Below are 10,302 nucleotides of genomic sequence, written 5' to 3' on the forward strand. Positions count from 1 at the left end.
TTGGGACATCTTTCTGCTACAATTTCCAGCCACAGAAACAGAATGTACCTCTTGCCTGGTTTGTCAGTGCTAAAGAGTATGCTGTTTCTTGCAAATTACGCATTGATAAAATTACAGAGCAGATCTTAATAAAAATGATCAGCTTTCATAAAAATTAGTTGTGAGATCTCTAGAGAAACTTTGATCAGACAATCATCCTGTTTGGATCTTGCAAGTTATAGCCCCTTTTAACTTGAGAAATCTATGTGAAAAGGACAGCATTTTTGAAAGGATGTATATATGATATGATCAGGTAAATGGTTACGTGACATTTCCTTACTAACTGCAGCTTCTGTAGATACAAATTAAATACCTCATTAGCAAGCTTTGGTAACTATGATTGCAGATCTCAGCAGAGGTAGCTTGCTTAAGTATTTGATTCAACTCCTTCATGAAATTGGGACAGTTGTATGATTTCTGTGATACTGTCAGTGTGCTATTTCCAGCACCCAGGGCAGCTAATTTTAAATCTATTTCAGCTGCATAGGCTGAGTCACAAACCAGTTCTAATACTAGTTGCACAGTATTTCCCTGAGGCTGTAACAGAGTCAAAACAGAGTGCTTGTCATATCCAACTCAAGTAATGTATTTCAGGTTCTACAGAAAAATAATTAACAGTATTTGTGTTTGTATTGCTTTATATTTTGCTTATGGTGGTTTACAGAATGTTAAGGCCTTATGAACACTTTCATAAGCTGAAGTATATACAAGACACTGCTTCAAAAATTAATTTAAATCCAATTTATCCATTGCTCTTAGGTTTTGCCATTTAGAGGTGGATATTTACAATCTTTTGTTACTTGTTGTCATGAAATTTTGTATTAGGTTTATGATATTACAGATATTTTTTTTTCCCATCAGTTGCTGTAACTGTTAAAACACTTGGACAATCAAAATTTCATGAGGAGTGACAAACTTGTATTGAAATTTTGATCTCTGGATGCAGTTTATTTCATTCATGCTTTATGCTTGGATTGGTGAAATTATACTTGCCGTTTTGTTTTTTAATTTTCATCCAAGATATGTTTTCTTATGTCTTCGAGTCTGTTCAGGGTAGATTATACTTCTTCTAGTAGATATGAGGACAGCCCATACTTGTGGAAGTTCAGCTTAGCCTCTTCTCCTGCCTGCCTCTTTCATTTTCTCCAGTGGCACACACACACATGAGAAGCTTAGTGGTGTTGCCAGTCACTTTCATGTTGAAATTTTATAGATATTTTGAACCAATAGTAAGCTCAGTTTCATCAGTTTCTTTCCTCAGTTTTTTTCTGTGGATTTTTATTTTTTTGCTTGGTTGCCTGGTTTTTGTGTATTTGGTTTTTCCCCGCAATGTAGTTGCTCACATTCTTTCATAAGGATTATCTAGAAAAAAAACCATACTTCATTGTTTCCCTTCTCCTCCTTTCTTAGCAATTTAAATTATTCAGCTTGGCACCAAAGAAGTAAAAATCCCCCACAAGCACCATAAAGTCAAAAAGCTTAACGAAATGGGATGGCTAGAAGTTCTTTTGGGCTTCAAGAGGGGAAAAAAAAAAGCTTGAATAGCTTGATTGTCAAGTCTCTGCTTTGTCCCTTGCTTACTTTGTATTTTGAGGGATCATTTCTTTAGTGAATGTTGAGAACCAATGACAGTCATTAGCATACATAAAGGTGCAGTGACCAAAGGTAATGGTCACTCCTTACCAGTAATTTCCAAGAAGTCTAAATCTCTTTTAATCCTCAGTAGAAATTATTCTTTATCTGCTTCCTAGTTATCAAAAAAAATTGGGCAGTATCCTTCCTGATGAAAGAAGGAAGTCAGCTGTCATTGGAATATTAAATATTCTTTCATAGCTGTAAGAATGTCTAGTAAGTATATGTAATACACTGGCTGCAAAGAGTACCAGTCACAAATGAATAACCTAGTTGTAATTCTTTTCCTCAAACAGCAAGTTCCATTGGTCTGATTTTTAACTGTGACCCATTAAATGGTGAATAGCTTTTAAGTTCTGTACAATATACCATTTAGGATTCACTGAAATATTCAGCTGATAAAAATGTATTCAGCATCTTGTAGCTATATCTAACATAAAATGTGAGGTGTTTTTTTTTTTCCATTTCAGGAGGGTGGTGTCAGTGGTTTTCTCCATGCTTTTATTGCTGAAGTGTTTGCAATGGTGAGAGCTCACGTTGCAGCTTTAGGGGGGAATGCTGTTGTCTCATACATAATGAAGCAGTGTGTTTTCATGGAGAACCCAAACAAAAATCAGGTAAATTATGATAAGAAATAACAGTGCTGTCATGATTAATATGACACAAATACACATTTTATATATTTAAAAAGCAGCAACCCTGTAGAGCCATGTCTGCATAACACTTGCAGATCTTTCATTATAATGTTTGTTTAAAGAAGTCAGGAGTGTTCTTGAACACCTGAGATAACACAAAATTATAAATATGCTTCATAAATACCTGAATGGTTAAAAATTGTACTAAGTTTTCTAGAATGAAGTAAATTGCAGGAAACAGTTGAACAGTAGTGCTGAACTTAGTTTTTCTGATGTTGCAGTGTTCATCTTAATTCCATGTAAAAATACCTGGAGTTGCTGATATCAAGTGCTCCATTTTGGACATAAAGGGACAAAACTTTATTAGTAAAGACAACAACAGAAAATGGTTGCTTTGATACATGCCATATGTTTCCAAACAGTAGTGAAAGCAAGTACAGCTACCCAGATACTTAATTTGTGGTGATCTTATGGGAATGTGTCTATATGTTTGATGGCACACAAGTGAGTGGATATAAAAGAAAATACAGCAGAGGTTGCCTCATTAATAAATTATAATAATTTGTCCTTCTCCTGATCTCTGTTGACTTTTCTATTATCTGTGTAGTTATAGCTAACAGATAGAAGTAAACATAAAATATGTTGTTATTTAATGTTTGGTAACTGCGTATTGTCTTTTTTTTTTCCAGGCTCAGTGTTTAATAAATGTCAGTGGCGATGCAGTCATCTTTGTACGTGAATCTGAGTTAGAAACGTTACCAGTACAACCTTCTACGGTTGTTTCTCAACCCACAAGTTCTGGAGGAGATGTCACAACATGAAGACAGAAGAAGTTGAAGTAGGCTCTGCCAAATACAAAGATTATTTAAAATGTGGGAATGTTTAGGTTTGCATCTTCAAAATCAGTATCTTCCCATAGCATTAACAGCCAAAATCTAAGACAATCTCTATATGTTGTCCTTTATGTAATAGGGCAGCATATGGGCAGGGATGCTTTGATTCTTTTGTTATAATTACAAGCTGCTGTGAAACCTAGACAGTAGGTGAAGCACTGATATGAGAGTATGGATTCAAATAGTAGGCATCACATGGAACTATGAAAGTAAACAAAAATTCTGTTCCATTTTTTAGCCATTCGACAGGGCCATGATAAGTTGTAATTCAGAACCATTTCTGAGTTTGCATATTGTATTAGCTGATTCTCAGCTCAGTTTAAAATATAAAAGAGGGGTCAGGGTGGGTGGGAGATAACTGAGAAGCCTGTATTAGCAACTGTTGCTGAAGGAGCCAGAGATTTGTGCGCAGGCTGAGAAAATGTGGGCTGAAGTCTGAACTTACCTTAGATCATAGAGCGTCAAGCGGAAGAAGCAAAAAGTCACAGTTTGAATTTCTGCGCACTAAAAATATTTTTCAACTGTTTGTGAATTACTGATATTTTTTTAAATTATTACTATACAGTATATGTTTTGGATGGGTGTTTTGGGGTTTTTTTGTCATTTGTTTTTAAAAGGTGCCAGACCATGATGCTATGTTCCTAGTCATCCCTATGGTTAAAAAAGAAAAAAAGAACAAAAAGTTCCAAAGTGTGTTTGGTGCTATTATAAGATGTTCACTTCAATACTGACAAAACAGATCTTTTTTTTTTAATACAAGATTCTGTGAAAGAATTGTCCTGAGGCTTATTTTCTTCAGGCATGATCTTTTGCAAGGATGATGTAAACAGTCCTCCAAAAGTCAGTTATACAGAGGTATACTCCAGCCTCCTTTGCATTTAAGAAGTTGAAAATGCGTGGCTAATTGGTGAGTCATGTATGTTTGTAATGCTGATTTCTACAAGTTGGTTTTGGTTTGTTGTTTGGGTTTTTTTCCCCAGTACAGTAGCTGGGAAATGATGGTACTGAAAAGAAAGGAAATCTGTAATTTCCAGTAAATGTCTGAAAGGTGGTGATATTTTAATGTAAAAAATGAAAACTTTGATTTGAAGATGCATTCTTACTTAATTCTGACAATACCATATATGGAACTTGAACAAACATGTAAACTTGAATGTAAATATTCTGCTTAGTGTTGAAATTAAGCATTGGCATGATTACTTGTTAAAACTAATTATTTCATTGTAAATGAGCGTGGAAATCATACTTGCACAATAAATTCCTTTATAAAATTTATTGCCTTTTTATCTGTGTAATAGTTAAATGTGTACTCTGGATACAATTAAAGATGTCCCACCCCCATTCTCCTCAGAGGAACATTTTTTTATATAGGATGTTACAACCTGATTATTTAAAAATTTGGAGAGCTAATTGTATTTGAAGTGTTTGAATTAGGTGCTTACCAGAACACTTGACACATACAGTTGTCTTTCTAAATTCTGGAGCTGTTGCAACCAAAGCTGCCATAAACTTAAGTCACCTATAAATAGTTGCAGCTCTCTTAATTATTTTGCAAGGCAAATCTTGTTTCCTTTGAAGCTGATGGCAGAATATTAATAACTTCAGAAGGTCTTGGATCTGGTACAATAAGTTGTTTTCTAAGTATTCAGCATGGAAATATTCTCTGAAGTAGCACATTAAAGTAGCTTTTCTTGATTATTTTTTTGTTTGTTTTGAGGTTTTTTTGGTAGCTTCTGTGGAAGTATTAATGCCATCTTCTCATTTCTAGCTTTTAAAAGGTCACAATTTCTTCCAATATGTTTCATTAGACATAGAGGAGGAGCTTTCCTGTCTAGAAATTTTAATTCTTCTCTGTTATTCCAGAAATGACAAACATGGTTTTTAGCTGTTACTAATTGGGATTTTGCTTTTCTTAATTGGTGCAGCTGGATAAATGTAACCTGTAGAAAGTTGTACACTTAAAATTGCTTTGATTGTTATTGTCTTCTTTCCCGTGTAAAGAAAGGGGTAACTGTGTGCAAATCTGTTGTCATTTGGAACATCAGATCTCATACATTTCTCAGAGGCAAAAAAATGATCATATAAACATAAGACAAACTTCAGGGAATTGTTACAGTATGTAAGGAAAGGAGAATTAAAACTTGAGTTAATTTAAGTCATTATGCCCAAAATGCCTTTGAGGAGCTGTGTGCCTACAACTTAAGTTGATTTATGTTCCTTCCTGCAGAATGACTGCAAATCATACAAAGGTACCTCGTTAGTTAATGACCCCCTTTAGTCATGACATAATAACACACAGTTTTGATTGTGGGAGAATCATTGAAGTTTCTGCTGAACTGGGAGCAGTTAATGCAAGATACTTTACCTGAATGGGACTTGCGAGTGCAGGGAGACAAATTTGAAATACTTGTGGCTCATACAAACATTGCTTCATCAGGAATTTACTCTTGAGAATAAAAATTTTTCACAGAAAGAGTGGTTAGACGGTGGAATAGGCTGCCCAGGGAGGTGGTGGAGTCACCATCCCTGGATGCGTGTAAGGGTCGTTTAGATGAGATGTTGGGGGATATGGTGTAGGGGAGAACTTTGTAGAGTAGGGCTGATGGTTGGACTCAATGATCCCAAGGGTCTTTTCCAACCTGAATGATTCCGTGGTTCTGTGAATAGCAGTTTGGGGGTAGGAGCTAATGCAACTTGCTTGTACTGGTTTTGGCTGGGATAGAGTTAATTTTCTTCATAGTAGCCAGTATGGTGCTGTGTTTTAGCTTTGTGACCAAAACAAGGCTGTTAACAGGCATGTTTTAGCCTTTACCAAACAGTGCTTGCGGAGTCAAGGGTTTCTGTTTATCACGCTGCCCCCTCCCCAGCGAGTATGCTGAGAGTGGGCAAGAGGCTGGGAGGGCATGCAGCTGGGACAGCTGACCCAGGCTGTCCCCAGGAGCACCCCACACTGTACAGTGCCGTGCTCAGCAGTGAACCTAGGTCGGCTTTGCAAGGGGTTGCAGTTGCTTGGGGTCTGGCATTGGTGATGAGCAACTGCTTTTTGCATCACTTGTTTTGTCTTTTTTCTCTTATTAAACTGCCTCAACTCATAAGTTTTCTCACTTTCACCCTTCCAACTCTTCTGCATCCTGCTGTGAGGGGAGGAGCAAGCGAGCAGCTGTGTGGTGTCTGGCTGCCTACAAGAGTTAACCCCCAGCATTGCTGTTTTCTTGACTTGAGGAATCCGGATGACAGAGGGTAGAGTGAAAATAGCCCTGCTCCTGTCTGCAGCCCTCAGAAGAACCACTAAGCTTGGCTTTAAAACCTTCACATCAGTATTGTGAACAAATGGGGTGATATCACCCTTCATTAGAAAGGAGTGGTAGCATCTGCTGTAAAAGACTACTCCAGGCATTGCTTCACTTGCAGCAGTGAAGCTGGGTCTGTGCCAGGCCTTCAGGTGACTGGGCAGTGTTCAGGGCCTGAACAACTGTCGCTGCCTCAGGAGAACAGCAGCAGACTAAGGAAGAGCATCTGCAGGTGCTGCTGCTGCTTGCTGATTTTTCCCACAGCTTTCTGTAACCATCACTATTTTAAGAGAGGGACAGTGCTTGCTAAGTCAGTCAAGCTTCAAGTTGGTCAGGAATTAACTTGGAGGGAGATGGCTTCATGTTGGAGTCTCAACCAGCTTGATGCTTTAGGAATGGATCTTCTGGAATAATATCCCTCTTTTTTTCTTTCTTTTTCCAACTAGGTGTTTGTTTTCAGAGCTTGTTGAAAAGTCCTCAGCTTGTATTTCTTTTTTCTTGTTAACCTTCTAGTTTGTGAACTCCAATATGCAGGTGTGAAAGGCGCTAAGTGGTAGCAAATGTCCTCTAGTAAATGGTGTGAAGTTAATTGTGGCTCCCCTCTGCCCCAAGTGGAATCAAATGGTTTTTCTTGCTGTTGAAATCAGAAGTTCCTTGAAAATGAAACTTGAGGGTCTGTTTCAGTTTTGTCAGACTGAAAGACAGCCCTGCACCTATCTCACTAGCAACTTAGAGGCAGACAGGTGAAAATAGCAGCAAGACAGTTGCAGGGAATTAGAAACAGTAGCAAAGAGTGAGATGTTGGTGACTGTGAGGTTTTTGGAGGGCTCTCAGTTCCCTTTTGGTGTTGAGGTAAGGATAGACTGAAGCTTTGATGACTGATCTGAGTAATGGTTTTCTTGGCAAGCACATTGTGAACAACTGTGCTGCTGGAGCATCTGCGGATCTGTTGAGCCTTGGGCTGCATGTCAAGAAAATTTTTCATGTGATGCATGATTTTGTAGTTTTGGTAGGTAGGAGAAAGCTCAGTTTTTGACTACTCTACAAAGAAGAAATGAAGCAAAAAAGGATGAAGTGACTTGCCCCATCTGCAGAAGAGTGCCAGGCCCTGCAAGCACCAACAGGTCCGACCGTCCCTGCCGGGCCTCATCTCATGGGCCTGCCCAGGGCCCTGTTTCAGCCCCCGCCTCAGTGATGCCTCAGCAGGGCTGGTCTCCAGCTCCCCACAGCCCTGCCGGGCCTGACGAGCTGGGGCTGCCCCCCGTGCCCCCCAGGTGCCCTGCTCCCTGCCCTGCCGTCCCAGGGAGCCCCCATAGTTTCTGGGGGCCTGTGCAGTGGCATGACACAGGGTAAGAGCTGGGTTTCACAAGTGGGCTGACACAGTAGCTTAAATATTGAAACATCATTCATTTTTAAACTTGCATAACTTACATTAGTTGTGACAAATCTTACCTGCTGAAGGTTTCCAGTGGCAGGAAAGGACTGTCTTTCTGGGGCTCTTCCATGCACAGGCTAGCTTTCTTCCCAGATCTTTGAGAAGTCAGCTTGTACCCTGCCTGGTACAAGAGCAAGCTAGGCTGCTGCTCCTCATCGAGTAACACTTTCATTGGTATGCCTCAAGTGTTTCGCAAAATCAGTTGGTGTCATTTCTCTACAGTTGAAGTAACTGAGATGGAAAGGTGTGAAGCAACATGCCAAGGTCATGCTGGGGGCTGATGGGAGAAGCAGGTCTCACTCCAGGCATCAAAATGCTGTGCTTGTGAGTAAGAATGAGAATTGGCTGAAGGCAGATTTGTGTGGTACTGGGTCTCTTGTCGTTGTATCTATGTGATGAACGCATTGCCTGAAAAACAGACCTTAGTCTGCACCAATGTAGCTGGAGTTAATGATCTTAAATAAGAATTTACTGTGCATGTCAGTCAGTGGGCAAATTGCTGAGTAGAAGCTGGAGTCTGAAATTGTTCATTTCATTTTTGGAAACAGGAGTCACATTTCAATTGATTTGCAGGTTTTTAGCATAAACATGCACCTTCACATTAAATGATACACACTTATTTTTGTTAAACAAGCATTTCCATTAATGTGTACAGAAATACTCCTTAAATTCTAGGGAGGAGAGGAGCTAGGGTGATTCCAATTTTGGTTTTATTTTCTTAAAATCAGATGTCTATAGCACTTCAATCAAGGAGAATCTCTGCCTGAAAACCTTGTGAGATTTTGGAAACAGAGTAATTACAACCTTGTGAGCAGAATATTCACCCTGGAAGGGCTTTTAAATTTTGAAGGAGTGCAGCCAAACCTGGTAAGCTTTGAAGAGATGCTGTTATCTCCTGGCATGCATTCGAAAAGCCAGAGGAGTAAGTGAAAGCACTTGCAGATAACAACCCTTCCTCTTCCTGCCTCCCTTCTCTGCCCAGGCTTTCTGTACTCTCTCCCTACCCAGCACTGTCCTTTCCTGGGATCCTGCCCTGGGCTGCACTTCCCTCTTCCTTCTCTCCCTGCCCCCTCTCTGAAGGGTTTGGTTAACCACATGTTGGCAACAGCACCGGCACTCTCTACACAGAGGAGAGGAGGCCGCCATGTTTGAGTTTGGAAATTGCAGATTCTGTTCGTGCTTCTTGCAGGACAGCAGAGTTATCTGCATTGCAGAGCTGTAACTCAATTTTCAAGCTTTTGCTGAAGTTGATGATCTATTTATAGTTTGGCCTCAGTCCAAGGGTTGGTGCCATTTGCATGAGTGGAAATGGCTGAGAGAAGGTGAAATGGAAGAGTTGCTTGTTATTAAATTGTCATAATCTCTCACCTCTGTCTTCCCCAGTGCTCAGATTCTGCCCTTGCGCTGTGTACCGCATGATTCGTTACTGATTTACTGTCAGTTGAAGTTCTGTGTGCAGGGTGATCAGAGTACGCTGTTCTGGCGGGATCTCTTGTTCGTGCCAGAAACCTGCAAACAGGCTTTTAAATTGTCACTTTAATTTTACATATATCAACTGTTAAACTTACCCAGAGGCCACATGAAGAGAATGAAACTTAGCAATAATGCATTGCACCATTGTTTCTGTTGACAGTGTCACAGCACTATTTGTTGAAGGTGAAATGTTCTTATATTTCTAATACTGTTGCTGATTTTGACTGTCATCACAACTAGCAACAGAGCACATCTGTGGGCCAGCTAACAGCCCAGGAAGAGTTTGGTGTCTCCAGACACTATTTCCCTATTGCTGCTGCAGAAGAAGAGGGACTAAAATAAAGAAGGGAAAGGCAAGAGATGGGGTAGATAAAAGAAGGTGATGTAGGCAGGAGAAACAAAGAAAGAGCACAAAATGAAGCTGACTGTCTACCAACAAAAAATGACAGGAAGGAAAATAGCTGATTGGAGAGACAGATGAATAATGATTCCCCCAGCCAAAATAAACAAGAAATACTGAAAATAAAGTATGATAATATGTTGTTTCAGTAATTGCTACAGTAATATCTTGCTCTCATGTGAAACTTTTCATCGTTAGGACTTGAATCACTCTGCAAAGGTCTAGATTCAAAATCTAGGCATTGTTTGTATGCTTTGTTTCTGGAAGTCAATGAACAAATCTTTCGGTGTACGTGTTTGACATGCATATATTCTCTGAGTTTACATATACATATGTTTCCACCTTAAAGGCAGAAGGTTGTTTACACAGCTTTTCACACCTCTGTACACACTGCTTTTTGGCTCTACCTACCATGACAGTTCCAGCCTCTGCCTATGAAAAGTGCAGTGGGATTAGGCAACCATTCTTCATGTACACATGTATATAAGAAAGCTCCTGTTTTCCT

The 10,302-nt window shown here is 39.5% G+C and overlaps 1 protein-coding gene across 15 annotated transcripts in view; it reads left to right on the top strand.

Annotated features, from left to right (window-relative positions):
• Positions 1 to 4,474, top strand: part of C2CD5 (C2 calcium dependent domain containing 5) — a 73,488-nt gene extending 69,014 nt beyond the window's left edge. For all 15 annotated transcript variants that reach the window (XM_074826398.1, XM_074826400.1, XM_074826402.1 and 12 more), the window contains 2 exons: positions 2,142 to 2,288; positions 2,996 to 4,474. In XM_074826398.1, coding sequence (XP_074682499.1) covers positions 2,142 to 2,288; positions 2,996 to 3,127 — 279 coding nt within the window. In that variant the 3' untranslated portion in view covers positions 3,128 to 4,474. The remainder of the gene's footprint in view (positions 1 to 2,141; positions 2,289 to 2,995) is intronic.
• Positions 4,475 to 10,302: the final 5,828 nt, after the last annotated feature.

Source organism: Strix aluco, chromosome 5 (assembly GCF_031877795.1).
Source record: "Strix aluco isolate bStrAlu1 chromosome 5, bStrAlu1.hap1, whole genome shotgun sequence".
Lineage (NCBI taxonomy): Eukaryota > Metazoa > Chordata > Aves > Strigiformes > Strigidae > Strix > Strix aluco.